At 37.2% G+C, this 26528-nt stretch overlaps 2 protein-coding genes across 2 annotated transcripts in view; both read left to right on the forward strand.

Moving 5' to 3' along the window:
• Window positions 1-3806: 3806 nt before the first annotated feature.
• On the forward strand, window positions 3807-7449 carry LOC107553708 (secreted frizzled-related protein 1-like). Its single transcript, XM_016236023.1, has 2 exons — window positions 3807-4520; window positions 6569-7449. The coding sequence occupies exons 1-2, from the start codon at window positions 4013-4015 to the stop codon at window positions 6892-6894; spliced, it is 834 nt and encodes a 277-aa protein (XP_016091509.1). The 5' UTR covers window positions 3807-4012; the 3' UTR covers window positions 6895-7449.
• Window positions 7450-16057: 8608 nt separating this feature from the next.
• Window positions 16058-26528, forward strand: part of zmat4b (zinc finger, matrin-type 4b) — a 35707-nt gene continuing 25236 nt past the window's right edge. The window contains exons 1-2 of the mRNA XM_016236008.1: window positions 16058-16162; window positions 21958-22059. Of these exons, the coding sequence (XP_016091494.1) occupies window positions 16088-16162; window positions 21958-22059 (177 nt within the window). The 5' untranslated portion in view covers window positions 16058-16087. The remainder of the gene's footprint in view (window positions 16163-21957; window positions 22060-26528) is intronic.

The following is a 26528-nucleotide window of genomic DNA, read 5'->3' on the forward strand; positions in this document are numbered from 1 at the left end:
CAAGACTGCAAGTGTGGGTATTTGGACAAGGGGATAGAAACGCTCAGCGATGCAGTGGAACACTTACAAGACTTCACAAAGAATGACCAACTAAACCAGGCTTATATGGGGTGAGCAGACGGGGTAAATGAGACACAGGTGCAAAGAGTGAGTGTTGATGAGTCCGGGCAAAGGATTATGGGAAATGAAGCTCACGGGCACTTTTGGGCCAAGTGTTCAAGTGAGGATGAAGACCACAAGTGTGTGTCAAACTTTTCATTACCTGATGGGACACACTTGTAGTGTTGGAAAAATGCAACTGTTTACATAGCTGTATTTGAATTTCAAATACTTAGCATTTTAAAATAAACTTCTAAATGTCTGTTCAGTAGTCCCTATAACATGACAATTTTAATTTGTGGTGCTTCTAATTAAGTGATAAAAAGCGGTTGCAAATGTTGTACAAAATAAATATCACCACTACTCATCTTTGCACCAATAAAACGTAAAAACAGTGTTTTCTACCAAATTATATGTAATATCTAATTATTATGTTAATATTTAACTTGCATCGGAAAGGTTTCCGTGACCTCTCGCGAGATCTCGACAAAAAGTCTCACGATTTATTTCTAGAACATGATGGGATACACTAAGCCTCGAATAGCGCTCCGGAGCGGTATTCGAGATAGTGTGGATTTAGTGTGCTTTAAGGGCACTGCGCTCTGGCGTTTTTAAGACTTGGGACAGTCGCGCGCACGCGCTCTCAAGAGGCCAAGACTGCAAGTGTGGGTATTTGGACAAGGGGATAGAAACGCTCAGCGATGCAGTGGAACACTTACAAGACTTCACAAAGAATGACCAACTAAACCAGGCTTATATGGGGTGAGCAGACGGGGTAAATGAGACACAGGTGCAAAGAGTGAGTGTTGATGAGTCCGGGCAAAGGATTATGGGAAATGAAGCTCACGGGCACTCCAGCTAGAGATCATGACATATATAGTTTTTTTTTTAAGTTTTAGCTATTTTAGTACTTCAATGAAAATGAAAATGAGAAATGTTAAATAAAATAAGCTTACTAAAATATTTTTTATATTTTATTTCAGTTAATGTTTATGAAGTAATGTTATTTTTTTTATTAGTGTTTAGTATTAATATTTAATATTAATAATAATATTTTTTTATATATTTAAGCAATGAAAATGTTTATAATGATTTCAGTTTTAATTTTAGTAAATGATAACATAGATCTGGGTAAAATCATTTTAATTAATGTTTACCTTTTAATAAAAATATTAAGAATTTATTAAGGATGTTGTTTAAAACATTAATTCAGCAAAATTAAAATAATATGCATTTTATTTTTTGTCGTACATCTGTATTTTTTTTCTACAAAAATAATCAAATGTTGGTGCTGTGAAGCGATTTAGTGACCTTGTGTTTGGCATGCTTTAATATATCGGGGAACTATCAGTTTTATAATTGAATTTATTGACTATCATTCTATGAACGAAGTTACCAAAACTATATCAAATACCCTAAAACACAACTCAGTCCTCAATCAAGTCTTTATCTATATTTCACCAATGCAATTTTAGGGGAACAGAAAATATGTTTTACTAATATGACTGCTGTACAAAATATCAGGAAAATATCTGATTCCAGCCAAGTCATGAGTGGAGACATTCATAAATCTCTGAATGACCCTCATTTATACATGCAGTCTGCTTACAACAGGTGGTCTCACTGGAGGGATACGTGGTCTGCTACCACCAAAGATCATCTCGTGTGGAGAAATCACGGGTAAACACATCATGATGACAGATAGATTTTGGTGTAATTAAAACATCTTAAGTGACGACGAGTTTGGCATCCCATGACAGCATGTCTGTTTTCATTCAGCTGTCACTTCATTATGAACATTGTGAAATAATCGTGTGGTTATGAAAGCCAGTACACAGCTGCAGTTATGTGAGAGAGGAAATGCCCACATTAGCATTTGTAATGGTTGAAGTAAGACTTGGGTAGAAGCTGCTCTCATGCAGTGTGAAAAGCAAATGAGACGCAGCGCAGGGCATCTCGCAAGCATCTGCATCCCAGTCCTAGAAACCCAGCCAAAAGTTGCAGATGCTTCATTATAATTCTAAATAATGTGTCTTTGTACCAGAGGAGCCATCCGGCTTGCTTTGACCGACTTGACAAACACTGTTATAAATCAGGCTGTGCAACTTTTATAGAATTAGATCAGACATTTTACAGATGTACCACTGATACAGTCCATGTACAGCCGTTTTCACATACATTTTATTAGTCTGTTACACAAGAGCTTTTCAACCTGGAGCCTCTTTAACAAATGCAGCTGTTCAGATGCCAGTTTTACCCAAGATGGTTTAAAGGAATAGTTCACAACAACAACAAAAAAGAACATTTAGTCAACCTCAGGATTTAGTCAACCATCCAAGATGTAGGCTAGATGAGTTTGTTTCTTCATCAGAACAGATTTGGAGAAATGTAGCATTACATCACCAATGGATCCTCTGCAGTGAATGGGTGCCGTCAGAATGAGAGTCCAAACAGCGGATAAAAACATCACAATAATCCACAAGTTATGCACATGACTTGTCCATACATTAATGTCTAATGAAGTAAAAGGATTAATGTATGTTCTAAACAAATCCATCATTAAAATATTACAAATGTTGCTTCCAAGTCCTCTATCTAATGCTTCCTCCAGTGAAGATGTCCATCCCCTGTTGACTTCTCACATCAAAGTCCACTGGATTTTGGACTGCTATCACTCATAAACAGTGCTTGTTCTGTGTATATTTCTCTCCTGATTCAGACAAGACAACTTATCTTTCTTTACTAACTGACAGATGTCAACTTAAATGTTTCAGGATACTAAAATAAATACATGCAATTACATTTTTTCAGCTTTATATTTATTAGCAGAATGTGACCTTGGACCACAAAACCAGTCAAAAGTTGCACAGATATATTTGTAGCAACAGCCAACAATACATTGTATGGGTCAAAATTATTGTTTTTTCTTTTATGCCAAAAATCAGTAGGATATTAAGTACAGATCATGTTCCATGAAGATATTTTGTAAATTTCCTACCGTGAACATATCAAAACTTAATTTTAGATTAGTAATATGCATTGCTAAGAACTTCATCTGGACAACTTTAAAGGTGATTTTCTAAATGGTCAGATTCCAGATTTTCAAATAGTTGTATCTCAGCCAAATATGGTCCTATCCTAACAAACCATGCATCAACGGAAAGCTTATTCATTCAGCTTTTCGTAAAATTGAGATGCATCAATCTCAATTTCAAAACATTGACCCTTATGACTGGTTTTGTGGTCCAGGGTCACAAATATTATGAGCAAATATAAAATATATAAAATAAAGATTTGTGCATGTATATAAATATTTCCTCACACAACATACTTTATGAATCGACAGGAAAAAAAGAAATAAAAGTGTGATAGACCACAGTGTGACACTCAAAAGAACGATTCATTCGCGAATTGGGGATCCCTAAAGAAGATACTGTTTTATGTTCTTTATATCCGATACTTGTATTAAGAGAGTGATTTATGCATCCCCAATTGTAGGCCTATTACCAATAATATATTGCATTAAAATGTGAATTGTAAAATTCAGTTTAAATATTTTTTACACGTGCACACACGTCTTTATATTTTCTAAAGATGCATTCAATTAGTAGGCACAAGGGGTTAATGAATTAATGTAGTCCCCCTGCATGAAGAAAAAATATATATATACATATTTGTCAAGCACATTGAGCAATCTTCGCGTTATGCCAAGCCGGTTGCATTACCATTGGTTGTTTCACCTTTCAAGCGCGTGCGCAACAGAACGGCAGCGCGCGACACTCATATCAAGACTGTGGAGAACGAGGAGCTCATAGAAACCTAGTTGGTGCCGTACTAATGCAAAAACATACTTTTGAAGTCTCAAAAGTGCTACGCAGTTGGATAGAACTGTTATTTTCCCCGCTCTTGTGCCATGAAGAACCTTCTCCCCAAGCTGTGGATGTTCATCGCTCCAGCTGTCTTCCTCCCTTCGCTCAACGCTACGGAGTATGAGTACTACACTTGGAAACCGGAGACGTGGGTGCCCATTTACGGCAAAAGCCCACAGTGCATGGAAATTCCCGAGGACCTGAGGTTGTGTTTTAACGTGGGCTACCAACAGATGCTGCTTCCCAATTTGCTGGAGCATGAAACCATAGCGGAGGTGAAGCAGCAAGCGGGCAGCTGGGTTCCTCTGGTGCACAAAGCCTGTCACCCCGGCACGCAAGTGTTCCTCTGCTCGCTCTTCGCCCCAGTGTGCCTCGAAAGACCCATATATCCGTGCCGCTGGCTGTGCGAGGCTGTCCGGGACAGTTGTACCCCTATTATGCAGGCGTTTGGGTTCCCTTGGCCTGAAATGCTCAACTGTGACAAGTTTCCCCTGGGCGACGTGTGCATTTCTATGAACACCACCAGCAGCGATGATACGGACAAATCCCCAGGTGTGCATTCTAGCTGTTTGACTGAATTTCACATTAGTTAATTTTTTTAATCTTCCTTTTTATTCTTAAAAAATATATGTTGCAGCCACATAAATTGTGCCTCAGTTACGTTTCTGGTTACTATTTTATTTACTGTTTTGGTTACATATTGTTACAGTTAGGTTATTTAAAAATGTGAAAAATAAAAGTAAGAATCAGGTGTGTCTTAAGTTTAGACTTTTTATGAATTATGGTTTGATAAGGCTTATTGTTTGTTTAGATACGTTTATGATGCATTACAAACAAATAAACAAGGGTTATTGACATGTATTTAGTTTTTACTTAACATTCATTTATTGGCCAGCACTTAATGACTTCAAGAGAACAAAACCCGATCGTCTGATTCCCATCAGTGATTCCTCTCAGGTCCAGGTTTTCCGCCCACACGTTTGTTTCCAATAATATTGTTGCCTGAAAAAAATATTTCTAATATTACTTTCCGGATTTGCACTCCTTAAATCTATTTCTCTCTTGAGACAGTAAGAATGGTCTATTGCTGCTTAAACAAAACAACATGTGTGTCCAATATTGTTTACCTCTGAATAGATCCTTTTTGTTGTTCTATTTCCATTGTTTTGTTTTTAAATGCAACTTAGCATGGTCAAACCTTTTTTCTCTCTGTATATTTATCGTTTTTTCTTTTTTTTTTTGTAGAACAACATACTCATAACAGTCGATTATTAGATTTCAACCGCAAATGGAGATATTTGGATTTATAAAAAAGCAGAGCTACTTCTTCCATTGCAAATGTTGTTTCTAAGAACCAGTGACGTGGTCAGAATCCAGAAGGTCTTTTTTCAGGGTTTGAGATGTTGTCAAAGACAGGAAGCTTGCCGCTGGCAAGAATTTCATGGGACCTTTTATTTTATGGCAAGCTATCAAGCACCAACCCAGCAAAGGCTTTTTCTAGTCATTATAGGATGACTGTCTAAAACTGTGTAACACTGTTGAATGTGAAAATGAAAATATGCAGTTGTTACCTTAAACCGGTAGATATTTCTACCTAATCTGAGTTTAATAATCAGTTTTGATTAACATATATATTTTAGATAAATAAAACATAAAATGTAATTGTAACCACATGAAGCACTGTAGAATGTATTAATGTTAATGCTTTAAGCAAAATGCTTATAATTAAAATTTGAGAAAAATATGAGAAAATATATCAATGGAAAACCTGATGTATAGTTTGTGTTTCTTGGCTTTCTTTTTTGAACATTTTCCTTCCATTGCACTAGTGCAAATACATCATATGATAGATGTTTTGTCAAAATAAGGCTCCAGGGAATAAAAACATTTTGCGGCTCAGAGGATGATTTTAAAGCTAGTACTTTAAAAGGATACTGTAATGTTTTTGATATGTGTAGTAGTTGCTCCGCTTTGTTGGTAATGATAAACATTGTTATCCACAATACACCCATTTAATAATAACCCATTTAAAATGCTTAAATTCTTTCATAACGCAATGCTTGAATTACCAGTTATTTAAGGAGTGCCTCAGGGATCGGTAATAAGAACTTTTTTTGTTTTAGGATCACTAATAGAGCAAGTTTAGGAGAAATTGTGCAGACTCTTTATTGATCTTGGTTGGAATTAGAATTTGATGTGTACCCAAGAATCATATCCTCATACACCCTGGACGATATTGCGATACAACACATTGCACCATGCAGCTTTGCACAATTAGCACAGAATAGCATCTGAAAGTCATAAACTAGAATGAGTTCTTGGCTAAAATGTGACAACAGATGATGAAAAACAGCCAAGTGTTCAGCATCTCCATGGCAAAGAAATACAACAATGACCTTAAGCAAAAATACTTCAAATATTTGCATTTTCCGTCAGTACTTGAAGGATTTTTTTTAATGACGGTTTTACATAACCGTTTTAAATGTTACATAACTCTTTTGGATATTTATTTAAGACTTCATAGGTGTGCAAAGAAATTGTCTCATTTAAACTTTCATGAACATTAATGACTTCTGAAACCTACATTTTTCTTTTTGTAGCAATCAAGACGAAGATTAAGGAAGTCAAAACAGACAACTTAGACCGAAAAGTCATTCTACAAAAAAGGAGGAAGGCGGTGAAGCTTGGAAATCTGAAAAAGCAGGACCTAAAGAAGCTTGAACTTTACCTGAAAAATGGAGCAGACTGTCCATGCCAACAACTGGAAAACCTAGGGAGCAACTACTTAATCATGGGCCGCAGTGTTGGGAAACAGTATATACTGACAGGCATTCATAAGTGGGACAAATCTAGCAAAGAATTTAAGGCGGCCCTTAAAAAACTTAAAAGCCATAAATGCCCAGCTTTTGAGACAGTGTTCAAGTGATTTTTGATCAGTTGGTTACTGATCTTTGTGAATTTTCCATTATAGCATTATATTACATTTTGCAGTACAGTACAGTATAGAAAAGAACCATAGATGCCACAATCCAACTAGTTAGTTTGTTTGCCCAATAAATGTCTGAATACATACAAACAAGTGCCATTTAGTTCACTTTTTAAAATGTTCTTGAACATTTCTAACCAATCCAAGTACAAAACACAGTTATTTACATTCCAGTATGCTACAAGTCAGTTGAGTGAGTTCTGCTTTTGCAAACACTGCCTTTTGATATATCTTAATGTTTTCATGGTGGAATAATATCTATATCCATGCAATCTGTTAATAATGTTTATGTTTTATAATATCCATCACAGCTATCAGGTGTTCAGTAAAATGCATAAGACATGCACCTTAAACAATAAAGAGATTTTTTGACAGTTTGTTGTTGCATAGGATGCAAATCACAGTTAATCATGCAGTGGAAGGTGTATAGCATGCCTGAGGACTTGCACAATGCACTGTAATCATTTAACATTAAAAGAGAAAATATTTTTAATATATTTGACTGCACTCTTTATTTATTACATTAGTGATTGCTTTAAGGAAAAAAGACAAGTAGCAGTGGTGACCTGCCAAGCAGTCCAGCTATAACAATCACATGCTGTGAAATCACTGTGAAATAATCACTTTGAATCAGATCAGATTAGAGAAATTTCAGACTCTGCATGTGCCCTGTGTAAGCAAACAGCCAGACAAAGTGTTTATGTTGTATAGACAGATCAGAGATGTTTGTTTTGGATTGAGGGAGAGATTTGGACATATTTCTCTCCCAGCTTTCCTGATGAAAGGCGGTTTGAGTTTTCTCTTTCTCTCTCTCTTTTTTTTGAGGAGAGTTGGTAATATATTTTGTGTTTCGAAACCAAAAGATTTTATGATAAATTATAATTTATACTAAATGATCCAAGAGAATAAATAAATAAATTTTGGGGACCAGAATTTTTTCATTTTTAATTTAAGTCCATGTCTACACTGAAAAATGGTGTAGAAACAATTTTTACTTAAAAATTGCTAGTAAATTAACAGCATATTTGCTTTGATACTGTACTTCAAAACATTGAAAACGTTGATATTTAAAATGTACGTATTTCTCTTCAGGAAAAACTGACCAAAAATATTGATGACTCATCCTGTACTACACCGATTATTGTCCAATCAAAAGTCCTTCCAGGTGAGAATGGCCCTAATGACTAGCATGCCTCCAACTAGCAAGTAGCAAATCATGGATAATGGCTGTGATGCAACCACGGTTATTCAAACAAGCTTGTGAAATACATCACCTCAAGAAAAGCAAACTGCAAGGTTTTGGACTGAGGGCATTTTCCTGAGAAAACATCTGTGTTGTAATGCCCGCCAGTAATCACCTTGATACGCTTTAAGTACCCTTATTTGTGGCTGATGAGCTGTGAAGCAGTAAGATCTGTTATCAACTCTCATGCTCCAGCAGGACAGGCCTTCAAATTCCCTGGCTTTGCAGTACTGATGCATACTGCTCCCAAAAAGTATCAAAACGCTCACTTTCATTCATATGATTTAAGTGGAACGAATTTCAGTAAAGCACTGCATATGTTATCAGAGTCATGCAGGAGTCTGAGAGATTTAACGTCAGCACATCAGAACAGTTAAAAGATGTTGAGCAGATAGCTCCGCAAGACTTGCACTGATGCCATAGTGTGTAAATGTGTGTCTCATATTGCCGTTGGCACTTCACCTGTTTACATTCCCAGTGTCATAAAGTGTGCACCAGTGATAGCATCCGATTCAGAAAGTGCGGGTGTTGACAACATGCCTTTACGATGGAATCTGCCATGAAATCATTCTAGCCTGAACACACAGGTGCTGCTTTTAAAGAGCATAACATGGCCATGATTGTGTGTGGAAAAATAAAGTGTGGCCATGTAAGGCTTTGCAAACATTGTATATTTCACAGAGTACAATGATTTCAATCTTAAACTATAAAAACCAATAATTATGATGTAAAATAATTATGAGATAATAGCTTGAAATATGAGATACTGAGTCACAATTATGATTGAAATTCATCTTTTTCTCATAATTTTGACTGTCATAATTTAAAAGTTTGATGTTATAATTTCAACGTTGACATACTTTTTGTGTCATAATTTTGATTGATCTCAAAATATCAAATTTTATGTTTATAATTTATACCTTTCTATCTTCATTTTGACATATGTCATAATTTTGGCTTTTTATATAAAATTTCACCTTTTTAATCTAAAAAAGGATTATTGATTAAACATATGATTAATTATATATATATATATATATATATATATATATATATATATATATAGATCTTATGTGGCAGAAATCGGCTTCCTAAAGTATAAGATATTCTAATATTTATTGTGTTAAAAAATAAATAAACAAAAAAGTAATGTCCAGTCAAGCTGTTTTTGAGAAAAAAATGCAAAGGAACATGCATGTACTTACTATATGGTTAGGGTTAAGATTAGGGTTTGGCTTAGGGTTACTTGCATGTAATTATGCATAATTTATTGTTATTATAACAGTACATGTAACATGTAACAAGGACACCTTAAAATAAAGTGTTACTGTTACCCAAAAATTATTAAAATGTCATTTCCGCCAGCATAATTTGCCTCACAGAATGCTTCTAACACAATACATCATTTGAAATGTGGTGGAAAGTTTCATGACATTCAGAACCCCCCAAATTCACCTGTGACATATGTATATACACTGTGAATATTGTTAATAGGCAAATTCATACCTACAAAAATAACAAACATATGAGCATTTAAACCCTCTGGAATGCTGAGTCCCATAGATTTCTAAGCACATTTTTGTGTGTTTTTACAAACTGAGGGACGAGTTGAAATTGTCTGTGCTAATCGCCTACATGCCACAGATGTTGTCCATAGAGCTTAACTTGTACTGAACCCAGAGCATTCCTTTAAAACTGTTTAGTTACTTTTGAAGACCCCCCAACCTTTTGTTTTGATGTCCTTTTGGGGTGATTCAAGCCGAAATTAAACCATCTGCAGTGAACACGTTTCGAAAGAAATCCATACATGGCAAATTGCAAAAACCCTGAGTGCGTGTAACCCCCAGGAGAAGCCGACCGATCCCAGCTCGTGCAAAAGCCTAGTGATGGTTTATCCAGGTTAAGCAAATAGCTGTGTTTTGTGCTCTGGGATGACACTGGCTGCCAGACTTTATGGGATGATCATTAGAAGCAGCTGTTGGCTTTGCTGCTGCATATTTCCCAGCTTCATTGAATGAAAAAGACTAGCTTTTTTGTCTCCAGCCTTGAGGGGAAGAAAGCCTATTAAAAGCCATAAATAATATGATGCTCTCACAGGATAGCATCTGAGGTAAGATGGGCTCTGTGGTAAACATACTTCCACATGGGGTTTGGACTGAAGTTCTCACACATGCCAACTGCGAATCCCGCCAGATGGGATGCGCAGACTATGAATATGGTGCCATCACTGTTCCCAATTCGATTTTGTCCGCCAGTCTTATTAGGATTGAATTTTACGTGTTTATTTTAAGCTAGCATATTAGCAAGAAATTATCCCAACTGAGGACGGTTTGCGCAATCCTTCTGATCTAGATAATGGCTAAATAAATCTGACTCAGTTTGTTCAACATCTCACAGCTTTATCAAACAAATGTCCTTCTGGACTCTTGTGGGTGGGAGTGAAGGAATGCTGTCTGGTAAAGTACTTCTCGAAACTTTGGGTCCAAGAAATGTCCTTTGTAATCGAAGTGAATGACACAGGAATGGTTTATTTGGACATATGCAAGAACATGATGTATCAATATCTGGTAGCTTAAAGGGGTAGTTCACCCTAAAAAATAAAAATTCTGTTATTAATTACTCAACCCTCAAGTTGTTCTGAACCCGGATGACGTACATACTCTCTTCTGGGAAAAACAAAAGGAGAAGTCCAGCAGAATGAGTGTTTTTTTCCATAAAGTGAAAGTGACCGCTATCAAGCTTCAAAAATGACTAAAGCACCCTCAAAGTGGTCCATGATGTGACTCTACTATAGCTTGCCAAAGTATTCTGAAGTTATACAACATCTCTGTGTGACGAACAACCAAAATTTTAACTGAAACATATGTCTCAAAATCTCATTTGCATTTATGCATATTCAAATATGGCTTAATTTTTTTCCAAATAAATGTAGATTTTATTTTGTTCCTCAAACAAAGCTAGTATATGACTTATGAAATATAAAGAATTGACTCATGAATGAGAGAATATGATGTTTTTGGCATCATATGGATAAAAACAATCCATTTTTGATGTGAAAAACTGTAAAAATGCAATGGTAAACTTTTTATTGTTAATTGGTTAATGGTAAGTTCATTTTCTATATACTGTAAAAAACCTGTAATAGATCTAATTGAGCTTTTCATGTAATTTTACAGTTAAATGCTCAGTTTGAAGTGGAAGTGAAAAAAGAACAAGTCAAGTCATATTATAATTTACAGCATAAAAAAACATAAATTGATGTGAAATTGGTGGTTTTGCATCGAAATAATGGCTTCTTCTCAGTTTTGTCCATGGGGTTTTGTTACATCTTGACACTCTATGGAGAGAAACACACGAAGATGAAGATTAATGCAAATAGTCCACACAAGGGTAAATCCAGGACAGAACAGGCAGGAGCACACGTAAGGACATAGTAGACCGGAGAACAAACAGAGAACAGAACACAACTAATATAGGAGGGCTGATGAGGGTAATTAAATGACACACACCTGAAACCAATGACAATAATCAGACGGAGACAGAAACTAGGTCAAACAGAGCACGAGGGAGAAAGCACAACAAAACAAGTCCATGAGGTATGACAGTTCGCCCCTCTCCCGGAAGGTGCGACCTCGCGCCGCAGAGACTAAAGGGCCTTTCGCACCGCAGGAACCTTTTCATAGTACCAGAACTAATTGTGGAACTACCCACTTTTCGGCGTGTTCGCACCGCCGGAACTGGGAGCGATTTTAGTATCGGACTGCCTTTTTCGAGAACCAAATTAGCTCCTACTCCGGAGCAGGGTCTAACCAGCACAACTGGTACTAATCGTGTTAGTCGCTGTCGACCGGCTTACGTCACTTCTTAGTACACATTGTCGGTGCGAATGCAACCCTTTAAATGGTACTGGGAAATAGTTCGCGCAAAATCGTCCCAGTACTTTAGTACCGTACATTTAGTTCTGGAACTAAAGTGGTGCGAAAGGGCCTAAAAGGGAGGGTCGGAGGGGGACTTAGGAGGAGGACAAAGGAGTGGATGTGGGATGGTGACAGGGGATGGCAAAGGGCTGGCAGGAAGGCAGGCAGGAGGAGACAGGAGGGTGTGCTGAGGGGCTGCCCTGAGACAGCGGAGGCAATGGTGAGGGCTGATACAGAGGAGGTGGGAGAGGGAGGCTGGGCGGGAGTTCAGAATGTTCAGGGGGTGTAGGAACGGTGTGTGCTGCCCACACACCACAAGGCCACTCCCAGCACCGGGAGCGCCAGCGATAGGGGAATGACCTCTGTGGTCATTTCAGGGCAGGCAGACAGTTCAGGGCAGACAGATAATTCAGGGGCAGGCAGATAGTTCAGATAATGATGGGAGGAGAATGGGCACAACCTCAGTGGTCGTGACGGGACAGACAGGTAATTCACGACAGGCTGACAGCACAGGACAGACAGATAATTCAGGGCAGACAGATAATTCAGACGAAGGCAGGAGAAAAGGGGGCATGTCTGCATAAATATCCAAATCATATTCCACTGAGCTCGGCTCACCTTCAGCCATGGTGCAGTGGGTGGAGCTTCCCTCCACGCTTTTGCTGTCCATGACACTCTCCCCGTGGCGAGCTCTGTAGCCGGCTCTCACACCTGGTCTGATGTGTTGGGCTCTAGATCCGGGGCGATCCTCAGTACTGTCACTCTCTTTGGCAATGGCTCGTCGGTCGCAGTGGGGTGATGGTGGGCTGGGCTTTGGGACCTGTTGCGTTCCGGATCGGGGTAGGTCCACAGGGCGATGGTAATTCACTCCGATCTGGAACAGGGACTTCATGGTCTCGTCGTCGTATGGGGAAGTGATGGCAAGACGGGCGAATCTGAGGGCAAATGAAATTAGATTGTGGCTCTCCTGAGCCACAACAGAGAATTTCGCCATCCAATCCATAAGTGGATCAACCGTAATTTTACGAAGCTACGAGAATACTTTTTGTGCACAAAGAAAACAAAAATAACGACTTTATTTTAACAATTTGTCTCCTCCGCATCACCCTATAGCATAATTTTGGAGAGTATCACATACGTAAACAACGTATCCGCATACATACCTTGCATACATTGTTTACGTATGTGATACTCTCCAAAATGGTGCTATAGGGTGACGCGGAGGAGACTAATTGTTGAATAAAGTCGTTATTTTTGTTTTCTTTGCACATAAAAAGTATTCTGGTAGCTTTGTAAAATTATGGTTTAACCACTGATGTCACATTGATTATTTTAATGATCTCCTTGCTACGTTTCTGAGCCTTGATCGTGTTAGGATCCTTGCTGTCTATGAGAGGGTCAAAGAGCTCTCAGAATGCATGAAAAATATCTTAATTTGTGTTCTGAAGATGAATGAAGGTCTTACAGGTTTGGAACGACATGAGAGTGAGTGATTAATGACAGAATTTTCATTTTTGGGTGAACTATTCCTTTAAATCTGGACAGCATGCAATTCAGTTTAAACATAACCAGGGCAGATAATAACCGGCTTGGGTGTCGTGGATCATGGATTTGGCAGGGACGGGATTTGTAGACACACACTGGACTTGATTTGCTCTTGCAAAGTCTTGAGATACAGACCTGACCCCTACTGTGAGGTGAGAGCAGATTTTGGCAGGAGGGTTGGATTTCATAAATCAGCTGATGGCCTACCTCTGGGATATAAACACATATTTTTCATATATGACATTGACAAATCGAAAATGGGGTAAAGCTGTGGAATTGTATTACATTTAGCCACTAACAAGAGAAGTAAATATTTTCAGCTGAATAATCTACTTCATCTAATATTGTATTATTATTTTTTATTTTTTTTGTATTATTACATTTGGTTTGGAGACTCTGTTTGAGAAAAAAACTTTCTTCCCGGAATTTTTTCTCTCTCAATCTACCCATACTACAGTTTTGGCAATACAAACTCCCTGATGATTGAGAGAAAAAAATCCACTCCTCTTTCACCATGAGAAAAATATGTAAAATAAAAACTGTTTGCCCAAATTTATGACTGCTCTGTTTTTTTCCCTGTAATTTTATAAGCCGATATATTGGCTCAAGGGACAGTCAGTCTCTTATTTCTGTAATCAGGGCCTGACCTTTATACTGAAACAGTCAGTCACTGTGATGCCTGTAGAAAGCGTTATAAACATATCAATGTCCCAAATGCATCATAAGACATATGTCAGTGACATGTTTATATATCCAATGAGAGGTATAAGTAAAGCAAACAATTGATTTATGAAATACTCCACAGCATCCATGCAATTACACCAAATGCCCAATAGAGAGCAGCACCTGCTTTACCTGCTGGTCATTCCTGTTATGCAGTACCTGTTGATTTACGTTACTTTACAAAATTATGTATTTTTAATGAAAGGATATTTTAGAATTTTGGAAATATGCTCTGGTCAGGCTTATACACTTTAACTTTATTATTTATGAAATCTGAATATTGTAACCTAAACAGCATGAAAATTAAGAGGTCAAATTTACCTATCTTTTGAAAAGTGAGTTTAATCCAATATATATGCCATGGCGACTTAAAGATGCACTGAATAGTAGGCTATTTGACACTCCCAATCGGTTAATAGTCAAGAGCTTTGGCCTACAACACAAATGAAGAAAACATGGGCTGCATTCCGAAAGCTCTAAAATGCAGCATTGAAAGGCAGGAAGGCATCAAGGCATGTCCGAATCCAAATTCTGCTTCATTTCATGTCTTCCGGAGGTACCTTCCTCTGATCGAATTTTGAAAGGCAGCATAGATGTATCCTTCGCTTCCTTAGATATCCCACAATCCTGTGCGTTCTATTCCGTGATTGTTGAGCTAAAAAATAAAGATGGCGTCTGAAAGTTACGTTTGATGGTCAGTTTGTATATTTCTGACTAACTTTTTGCACTTTTGATGTTATTTATAGCGAGAAATCAGTATTACAGTAATTAAATATTCATTTAGTTATCACCAAAACTCGTTCTATTTTGTTGTAGATCATTAAACCGTTACGCTGCCTCAGAAGCCTGTCTGAAATTAGTTTCATGAGGTACCTTCCTGCAAAAACGGTGCCTGAAAAGTCATTGCCTGATAAGGCAGCAAGTCAGCTTCCTATCTTTTGGATGCAGCCATCTATTTAATGAATCATCACTTAACTAAAAACAGATTTTCTTAATAATTTGTAAATTCGCGGTTCTGGATTTTATACTGACACCTGTTGGCCTGGATGAATGAAGTTTGTTTGCTATCTACTGTCACCTCACAAAGAAGTTGCTATTTGTTGTTGTTAGTTTGTCCTTCATTTGACTAGACAAACACATGCGTGTAATGAATATTCCTGGATTCAATGTAAAAATAGTTTTGTGTTCTATTTGTGACACCTTCAGCTACTCGCAGTGTTGTGAAATGTCCACACTTTCTTGCGTTCAGAAGCTGCGCGCAACGGATTGTAACAGCATACTGGAGTCTCGAGACGGTTTATTTAAAATAATTTGAATGGACGCAAAACAAGAAAAAAAAAGTTTTTCTATAAAAGTTCTAAGAACATTTCGTATCGCATACGTTTGGTAGACATCACCAAAGTGAGAAACAAGCCAACACTGACCTCAAGAAAGAGGCTGCCGTTCCCAATCAAACAAAAATAAATTGAATTGATTTTTTTTAATCACTCATGTGTTTTCAAATACTTCAACAGCTCACAGATTAGTTAGATGACAATTAATTTTCTTTAAATGAATTATTTCTTGACTTGCACGTTGCCAATGTGTGGCGGTAGCAGCCAATGAGCGCGGGGCGGGGCGGGGCGGAGAGCAGCCTCTGAACATGGAGCTCACTGAGGAACTGATGCAGACACACAGCACGCTCAGCATCACTTACACACACTCTATGGACTGTGCGATCAACAATCATCTGCCTGTTTGTCCCGACCACCTGCACCAGGGATACAGTTTGAAATTACAAGTAAGCTTTTGTTTTCACTTTTACGCGAATGTCCAGCGTTTCTTATTCTTCATAATGCATGAACTTATTAAACAGTAGAAGAGCAACTTCGTTTCTTTCTTTTTGACTTTTTGAGTTTATTATTGTACTACTATTATTATTCTGTGAAACTGTTAAATTTCCTTTTTTTGTGTGCTCATGTAAATCCCATCTCAGTACCCTTATAAAAGCGGAGCATTTGTGACTTTCATTTAAACACCTTAAAGGGATAGTTCACTCAAAAAAAAGAAAGAAAATTCTGTTATAATTTACCCACCATAAAGCTGTTCCTAAACTGTACGAGTTTCCTTCGTTCTGTTGAAAAAAGAAGATATAATTCGAAGAATGTGGGTAACCAAACAGCTGCTGGTCCCCATTGAATTACATAGAATGGAAAAAAAATATTCAAAATGCTATTTCAACAAGTCAGTGAGGACCAGAATCTCTTTAGTTACCCACATTCTTCAAAGTATCTTCTTTTGTGTTCAGCAGCAGCAGAAGAAAAAAAGATTTTGAACAAACTTTACAGTGAGTAAATTATGACAGAATTTACATTTTCAGTCAAGATATTAATGATTGATCTTAATCTGATGAGCATTAAAGGTCCCCTGAAATGCTTAGAAACACGCAGCGTTACTCTATGTGTTGAGGTCATTTTAACTGAAACAGGAAGACAGGGCGGGACATATCAAGCAGCCCTGCCCCTTTTTAAAATAGCCAATAGCGTTCGTAGTCTTTTTGACTTTTTGAGTTTATTATTGTACTACTATTATTATTCTGTGAAACTGTTAAATTTCCTTTTTTTGTGTGCTCATGTAAATCCCATCTCGGTACCCTTATAAAAGCGGAGCATTTGTGACTTTCATTTAAACACCTTAAAGGGATAGTTCACTCAAAAAAAAGAAAGAAAATTCTGTTATAATTTACCCACCATAAAGCTGTTCCTAAACTGTACGAGTTTCCTTCGTTCTGTTGAAAAAATAAGATATAATTCGAAGAATGTGGGTAACCAAACAGCTGCTGGTCCCCATTGAATTACATAGAATGGAAAAAAAGTATTCAAAATGCTATTTCAATAAGTCAGTGAGGACCAGAATCTCTTTAGTTACCCACATTCTTCAAAGTATCTTCTTTTGTGTTCAGCAGCAGCAGAAGAAAAAAAGATTTTGAACAAACTTTACAGTGAGTAAATTATGACAGAATTTACATTTTCAGTCAAGATATTAATGATTGATCTTAATCTGATGAGCATTAAAGGTCCCCTGAAATGCTTAGAAACACGCAGCGTTACTCTATGTGTTGAGGTCATTTTAACTGAAACAGGAAGACAGGGCGGGACATATCAAGCAGCCCTGCCCCTTTTTAAAATAGCCAATAGCGTTCGTTTATATCACAGCTTGGGCTAGAGCCCTTGAGCTCTGTAAAGCCGCATCTGACAGGGTATGCCAGCCACAATCTCATCCATATTGCCACTGTGTAGAATTCAAATATCGTGTCTATCGTGTCTCTGGACCGGAGCAGAGTATGTGTGCGCTGCGGTGGTTAGCGTGACACAGCGCGAAACCAGACTTCTTGCTTTCTTAAATGGAAAGCATATTTACACTGTTTGTGTCTATCGTGTCTCTGGACCGGAGCAGAGTATGTGTGCGCTGCTGTGGTTAGCGTGACACAGCGCGAAACCAGACTTCTTGCTTTCTTAAATGGAAAGCATATTTACACTGTTTGAATCATTCCCTGTCCCCTATATAGTGCACTAGGTGCCATTCACTGTACAGAAAATACTAATTCTGTGGACAAGTGACCGATTTCATGTGTAGGGGGCGGGCGCTTCGGTTTCTAGAGAGCATTTGATTGGACAGAAAACGTTTGAATTTTGATTTCATGGGGACTTTAAGTGTAAAACTGTTATATTAAACAAATATGGATACATAAAGATTTTGGGTATACATTATCATATTGCAGAGTGACTCATACATATTTAAGTTGATATTTCTAAGACTTTGGCATGATCACAAATTCTGAACAGCAGAGGAATGTTTGTATCCTGTTGAGACTTCTAGAAACTAGAATATTGGTTTATTCTGGTTATGAAAACCAGGTGTTTATGGCACATCCATAATCAGAATATGTAAAAATACAATGTTTGATTAATATTCGAATATTCTTGTGCTTATGAGTTCAGTCATTGTCTTCAACGATTGTGTTATAGGTGCTGGTAACTTTGTAGGCACACCAGCTGCAGCTTTCTCCTCATCTCAGAAACGGTGGGTTTTGTAGGAATGAAAAGAAAGCACCTGCTCTCCTGTGCCTCCTTTCACTGATTTATCTTTTCTCCTCACTTCATTCTCCATTATAACATTCATTGAAATAATGGAAATCGCATTTTTTTCTAACTTAGGGGAAATCAGTATGTGGTTCTGGGGCTTACGCGAGGCAAGCAATCACTTTTCCACACATGAAAGAAGAGTGTTATGCTCATCTGATCAGGCCTTTGTTAGCCACAGCTTGTATTGACGTGGTTAACTTTGACAGGAGAGATTCTGATAAGATCCATCTCTTCAGAAAACCATTTCTGCTCAATTCTTTCCTTCCTTTTTTCCTCTCTGGTCTTTTTATTAGAGTTATTTCAGGGTAATTTGTAAGAGATCTTTCATGTTGGATTTCAGATAGTTGGATTTCTAAACTGTCTTTAGAGTTACAAGTGACATCTGATAGAAATCATAAGTATTGCGCAAGTCATTCACAGTCTCATATACAGTCCACCCATAATTCAGTTATTTACTTTTGAGGCTGTATACAAATCTTTACCACAAAAGTTCAATGTATAAGTGAGAATGCATTTGTTTGATTTTGAGAGAGGATAGATGGCTTTTTTGGAAGTAATGATTTTGGACTATTGGGTGTAAAGAATGCTGCAGGGTGTTATTTAGATTTTGGGGGCATCAGAGGGTCACAGACATTCTGAAACATCATTTCTGCCTGCAAACAACTTGTCTGGAATAGTTATGGGATATATAGATGGTTTGAATGTATATAGGGAGAGAAGAAAGGCTTTGAAAACAACCTTAATTTTATTTATATAAAACTCTTTTATCATTATTCAAATTTCAGTTGGCAATGCCCTTGAATCACAAATGAGCCCTAAGCAGTTGTTTCCTCCGAAGTAGAATCTAGAGCACAATAATATCTCCCATGATAATCTCAAAATGGTTGCGAATGACTATAAAGCTTCATCAAAACACGCAAAAACAGGACAATTGGAGATTATACTTTTTTTTTAAAGAAAACATGCTGATTTTAAAGTAGCCCATTTTGTAGACTATTTAACAGCTTCATCGTGTGTTCATACTTTTCTATTTTTTATTGTAGGTTACTTTCTGACGTGATTAAGCTTAGTGAATTAATGAGTTCATCCCAAAAAAGGAAAATGTGATCATTTACTCACCCTCCAAACCCAAATGTCTTTCTTTCATCTACTGAACACAAAAGAAAATGTCTGAAAAATGTCCATACGATGAAAGTCAATAGGGTCCAGCATTATGCTGTTTTTGATCTCACTGACTGTAATTTTATATACAAAACCTGTAGCAACATTCTTCTAAATCTTTTGTGTGTGTGTTTATGTGTGTGTTTGACAGAAGGAAGTCATACAACTGTGGAATGACATGTAAATGATGTATGAATTTGAATTTTAAAAAATGAAAATAAGTTGAAAATGTACTCACCTTTAGGCCATCCGAGTTGTTTTGTCATTGGAACAGATTTGGAGAAATTCAGCATTACATCACTTGCTCACCAATGGATCCTCTGCAGTGAATGGGTGCCTTCAGAATGGGAGTCCAAATAGCTGATAAAAACATATTAACCCACAAGTAGTCCAAATGTCCATCAATTAACGTCTTTTGAACCAATAAGCTGTGTGTTTGTAAAAAAAAATCCATCATTAAGATGTTTTGAACTTTTTTAACTTAAGCTAAAATATGAGTCCTCTATTCATAAGAGAAATATCCACATATCATAAAGTTAAAATGCCCTAATAATGGATTTTTTTCTTACAAGCGTGCAGACAATTGGAGATTATACTTTTTTTTTAAAGAAAACATGCTGATTTTAAAGTAGCCCATTTTGTAGACTATTTAACAGCTTCATCGTGTGTTCATACTTTTCTATTTTTTATTGTAAGTTACTTTCTGACGTGATTAAGCTTAGTGAATTAATGAGTTCATCCCAAAAAAGGAAAATGTGATCATTTACTCACCCTCCAAACCCAAATGTCTTTCTTTCATCTACTGAACACAAAAGAAAATGTCTGAAAAATGTCCATACGATGAAAGTCAATAGGGTCCAGCATTATGCTGTTGTTGATCTCACTGACTGTAATTTTATATACAAAACCTGTAGCAACATTCTTCTAAATCTTTTGTGTGTGTGTTTATGTGTGTGTTTGACAGAAGGAAGTCATACAACTGTGGAATGACATGTAAATGATGTATGAATTTGAATTTTAAAAAATGAAAATAAGTTGAAAATGTACTCACCTTTAGGCCATCCGAGTTGTTTTGTCATTGGAACAGATTTGGAGAAATTCAGCATTACATCACTTGCTCACCAATGGATCCTCTGCAGTGAATGGGTGCCTTCAGAATGGGAGTCCAAATAGCTGATAAAAACATATTAACCCACAAGTAGTCCAAATGTCCATCAATTAACGTCTTTTGAACCAATAAGCTGTGTGTTTGTAAAAAAAAATCCATCATTAAGATGTTTTGAACTTTTTTAACTTAAGCTAAAATATGAGTCCTCTATTCATAAGAGAAATATCCACATATCATAAAGTTAAAATGCCCTAATAATGGATTTTTTTCTTACAAGCGTGCAGCTTTTCACTTCACAAGATGTAAATTGATAGACTGGAGTGGTGTGGATTACTGTGATGTTTTTATCAGCTGTTTGGCCTCTCATTCTGACGGCACCCATTCACTGCAGAGGACCCATTGGTGAGACAGTGATGTAATGCTACGCTACATTTCTCCAAATCTGTGTTGATGAAAAAACAAATCATCTACATACAGTATTCGATGTCAGAAAAGTAAGTAAAATATCAGCATATTTTCATTTTTGGTGAACTATTCCTTTAACTATCCCTGTCAGGTGCCAGGAGCTTTCCAAATGAGCATATGTCCCAAATGGATGACCTCAGCTCGTTCTGTCATTAGAAATCCCTCATCATGACCTACAATCTTTTCGCAGTGTCTAGATTATTAAAGGTCAGTATAAGGTTAACGTCAGATGGTCCCAGATCAGCATTAAAAAGTATGCACTGCTTTCTCCTCCAGGCACAGCAGCAATTTGGTGCCTCTTTTGACACGGAGCGGTGCCAGATTTATCTCCCTTCTTGTCTGTCTCATTATACCCCCTCCTCTCCAACATCCCTCTCCTTTTGCCAAATCCAAATGTCACAGATTTCATCAGTTTGCACAAAGAATGTCACTGTATGATAAACTCAAAATGTCACAGCGATGAAATTTTACATGATTGATGTTGGCGAGATTATGACTTTACAAATACACCGAAAATGGTTTGATTAGCCAATCAAGCTGTGTTTGGATTATTTTCTCAACTGTTATACTATTGAGAAGTTTGTAATAATGTGTATGACATTTGAGACGGTCTCGCTAGACCTTAGAACTCTTCTAGTTTGAGGCATTGCTACTGAATGTGTGACCAATCATGTTACGTGCTTAAAAATGAGTAATTGTCATAATATTCGTCTTCAGATGAAATCTACAGAAGTGGATCCGGGGTTATTCACGGACAGCTACTGCAAAGTGTGCAGCGCTCAGCTTATCTCTGAGTCACAGAGAGTCGCTCACTATGAGGTGAGTAACTCGTGCACACACACGTTCACATAAAGCATAAACATTTACTGATAGCCGTTAATTTGATCTGCTGTCAATAATGTTCTACGGTCTGCTGCGCACTTTCTTAAATGAGGGGAGATAAGTAGGTTCATTAGGTTTTTGCTGCTAATAATTATATGCAATTTAAAAAGGGGGATGAATTTCACCCACCATCAATCACGGTATGTAAATAATTTTTTTTCTGATGATATCATGATAGATATGCCCATAGGAAAGAAAAAACATCAGGGAGATCAGAAGTAAATCAGAAAATAAAATTAAATGAGAATAATACCCGAGTTATTTCTTCCAGACAAAAATAAGATTAAATGGACACCAAATGCATACACCAATAAGAGTTTGGTCCATGTCTTCTGTCTGATTTTTCTCTTGAGAAATCTCTGACTCTGGTCATCTCAATATCTCAATCAAAAGGCTGAGATTTCAATAAGAACTCAAACATTTATTATAATTCTTCCATGAGTGTCCACATTTATATCTCTGTACTGTTACTGTATATCAACAGCTGTCTCACTTGTCTATTTTTTTTATTAGTACAAAGTAGTTTTAAGAGAAATATCTAAGAAAGAGAAATCTCTGAAAAATAATCTTTCCCATTCTGGTGTGTGTATGATTTAGCATTTGGATAAAAGAACCTTCGTTCATCTTAGGAACACAAATTCATTTTTTTTTATGAAATCTGAGAGCTTTCTGACCCTGCATAGACAGCAACTACATTCAAGGCCCAGAAATGTAGAAAAGAGGAAGAGAAGAATTGTTGAATAAAGTTTTTGTTTTTTTCGCACAAAAATATTCTCATAGCTTCATAAAATTAAGGTTGAACCACTGATGTCATGGACTTTGGACTATTTTAACGATGTCCTTACTATCTTTCTGGGCTTGAATGTGTCGCATTGCTGTCTATTGCTGTCTATGCAGGGTCAGAAAGCTCTCGGATTTCATCAAAATATCTTAATTTGTGTTTCGATGAACGAAGGTCTTACAGGTTTGGAACAACATGAGGGTGAGTAATTAATGACAGAATTTTTGGGGGGAATTATCCCTTTAAAAATGTGGGGTCTTAAACACGGTTGTTTTGAGATAATACAATTAAAAATAAGTGCATTCTACATATTTTCAAATGCAGTTGATTCCTGTGATACAAAGCTGAATTTTCAGCAAATACATTTTTGGTAACATTATAAATGTCTTTACTATCAGTTTTGTTCAATTTAATGCATCCTTGCTGAATAAAATTATTAATTTCTTTCAAAAAATCTTACTGACCTCAACTTCTTCAACAGTAGTATGTACTCCCTGAGCAATAAGTATGTGGTCTTTATATATTTGCTTGGTTATATCTATAGCGCATTTATATTTGTTCTAAAACAACATTGCCTTGGGAGCCCAAATAAACCCACTTGAACCATCACAGATGCAAGTCACATGACTTTCAACTACACTTACACTAACAGAGCATGAGGGGGTACACAAATTACCCTCTTTGTGTAAGCATTTTATTACATTTAAAAAAAAGTAATTGCTTTTGTTTATTTGTATCAGTTAACGGTTCGCCGATGCATAAACCCCAGTGGGATACGCCATTATCTAGATGCATATGGATCACTAGCAGCGCATTGTTTGCGTTCTGTCTTTTTAAAACTCTCCCGATTTTTTGCAGCAGCTTGCTATAGGAGCCACATTATTCCTGGCAATTTCAGAGCTGTTTGCGAAGGCAGGATCCAAGTCAGATAATTACATAGCATTTGTTTTGTCAGGCCAAGTTCAAAATCTCAGCAAGTCAACGGTTCTCAGAAACCAGCTGTTCTTCATTTGCTCCTTTCAGCATACACTATTTCACCAAACAACCTGAGGAATTAGATGTGCTGGTCTTTATATTGCACACCAATCATCCAGGCCTCCAGACCAACTGGGGCTCATGATATCAGATATGATATGGCTGTTTGTCCAAAAGAGCGACTTTTTGGCTTGAGTAGCCCAGTGGTTTTTGCATGCTTGGTATTTGTGTTTGCGGTTCTGTCTGATGCATCGACTGAGACAGTGGTTGATGACAGCTTCTTGCATCATAAGTCATTACCTCAGCCACGAATGGAGATGTCTTAATTATTGCCTCTTTATTGCCTCTTGCTGTCAGTCTCCTGAGGGAACGGAGCCATGTGGTCGACACTTGCGCTGGCTGAGAACCAGCTGTTAGTTTGTTAACCCAATCTAGAGTCTGGTCTCGTCGGCAATATCATGTCTCTCATGTTTAAATGATGAGGCTTTCAACATGAGAAGTTCAGATTTTATCTGACCTTCTTGTTGCTTGGTATGATCATGCAGGATAGCTGTTGATACACATGGACTGGCTGCGTTCTTGACGGTGTTTCCAAATCAGGATCATATTTAGAGATTGTTAGCGAAGTAGGTCAATGTCGGGTTAAATATATTTCTCCAAACAAAGAGTGTGGGATTATCATCGGCATGATTAACAGGAGGTGAAAACAGTGATGCTTTTTTTCCCATTTATTTTCTCTAAACGCATATAAGCCTCGAACCAAACCAGCCAACTTTACGATGAATAATTTAAACATCTGAATCAAAGTGTTTATATCAAATGTTTATATTAAAGTATATTGTCAGCTGGTTGCTGCTATAATGAGGATGGTAGAAGTTTACTGGAGAGACAGCGATGAGGCTGTGTGGTCATGCATTTAATGAGACCGATCCATGTGCCACCACCCCGTTGAGGAGATTCAAGCTTACTAGAACGAACAAAGCCAAAGCCAGCTCTAGACGCTGTACTTATTACACCAGAACAGACAGTTAGGATCAATGCCAAATATTTATCAGAACCGCCTAACTAGGATGTTGTGGCGTCACTGGGTAAATGCATTCAGAAAACTCAGTTTGATCTATTGAGGGTCAGATACCTTAAAGGGGTCCTATTATGCTCTTTTACAAAGTCTTGATTTTGTTTTGGGGGTGTACTAGAACAGGCTCTCATACTAGGTTGTTCGAAAAACACATTATTTTTCAAGTATTTTACATTATTACAACACCTCTTTCCCCAGTCTGTCATGAACGGCTCGAATAGTTCCTGTATCAAATGAAGGCCCGCCTTCTGAAATAGGAAATGTGTTGTGATTGGTTAGCGGGGCCAGTGTGTGTTGTGATTGGCAGCACTCGGCGCCTGGTCGGGAAATGTCATGCCCCTTACCATAGCTGCCTGCTGCGAGCTTCAGTGTAAATATTGCGTCAAAATCAAATCCATTTGAGCGTGATTTAAACCCGGATGATTGTAACCACTCTAAGTTCGTCTGTCTTGGGAAAGCTAGCGTGTCTCCGACACAGTGATAACACTCGTTGCCTTCTCTAGTGCAGCTCAACCAGGTCTCGTCCCATTCGTCGATATTTGTGATATCACAAATCCCGGAAAATACGCGTTGTAGTCCAAACGAGTATTTCATTGTAGTTTTTGAAAACTGATTTCTGTTAAATAAAATATCTCCTTTTGAAGTGGACTTTGAGCTTTGTAACTTTGCAGATCTTTTTTATGCTCAAACAGCAACATTACAGACTAACTAAAGTTGAAAAAGTGAAAAAGCATAATAGGACCCCTTTAAAGTAGAGGCCTGATATTGTGTCAGTGGGTTGAAATGATCAGATCAACAAGAGAGGAAATGCCTCATGGCTGACTGAACACGACTTGATGTTATCAAGAGTGTCCCGGGTCAATTAGCACCTCGCTGCTCTATTTCCAAGCTCCTCACAGAGGTAAAAATGTACTCTAGTGAATGAGAACTCAGGTGCAAGTGGAATATCAATGCTTCAGATAGGCCTGACACAAGGTCTGCTTGACTAAATACATACAGCTTTAGTAATAGTGTTTGTAAAATTATTGAAACAGTTACTCTCAGCTGTAAAAGGAGCAGTGCAGCCTATATAATCATCATTTACTCCCCCATGTCGTCTCAAACCTGACATTCTTCAAGCTGAACATTCACGCTACTGTTTTCCATACAATGAAAATGAATATGAGCTAAAACAGCACCATAAAAGTATGCAATGGCTTGAAGAAATGAACTATGTATGCCCATGAATAACTGCAAATGACATTTTAAAATTACTTAAAATAAGAGAAATTATAGTAAAATAGAAAATGTTCTACTAAAAGTCATTAATTGAAAGTGTAAAAATACCATATATGTTTTAGTACTCAAACATATACAGTTATAAACTAAAATGAAAAGAAAATATTTAGTTGAATGTTCATGCTGCTGTTTTCCATACAGTGGAAATGAATATGAGTAAAAAAAAGTCAAGATAAAATAATTCATACTAAAGGTTTGGAGGGAAAAGGACTTACTTTCTTTCTTTAAATGTGTTAAATAATAAATAAATAAATTATATATACATATATATACATATATATATATATATATATA

This window comes from Sinocyclocheilus grahami, unplaced genomic scaffold (assembly GCF_001515645.1).
Source record: "Sinocyclocheilus grahami isolate Dianchi unplaced genomic scaffold, SAMN03320097.WGS_v1.1 scaffold478.1, whole genome shotgun sequence".
In the NCBI taxonomy this organism is placed as follows: Eukaryota; Metazoa; Chordata; class Actinopteri; order Cypriniformes; family Cyprinidae; genus Sinocyclocheilus; species Sinocyclocheilus grahami.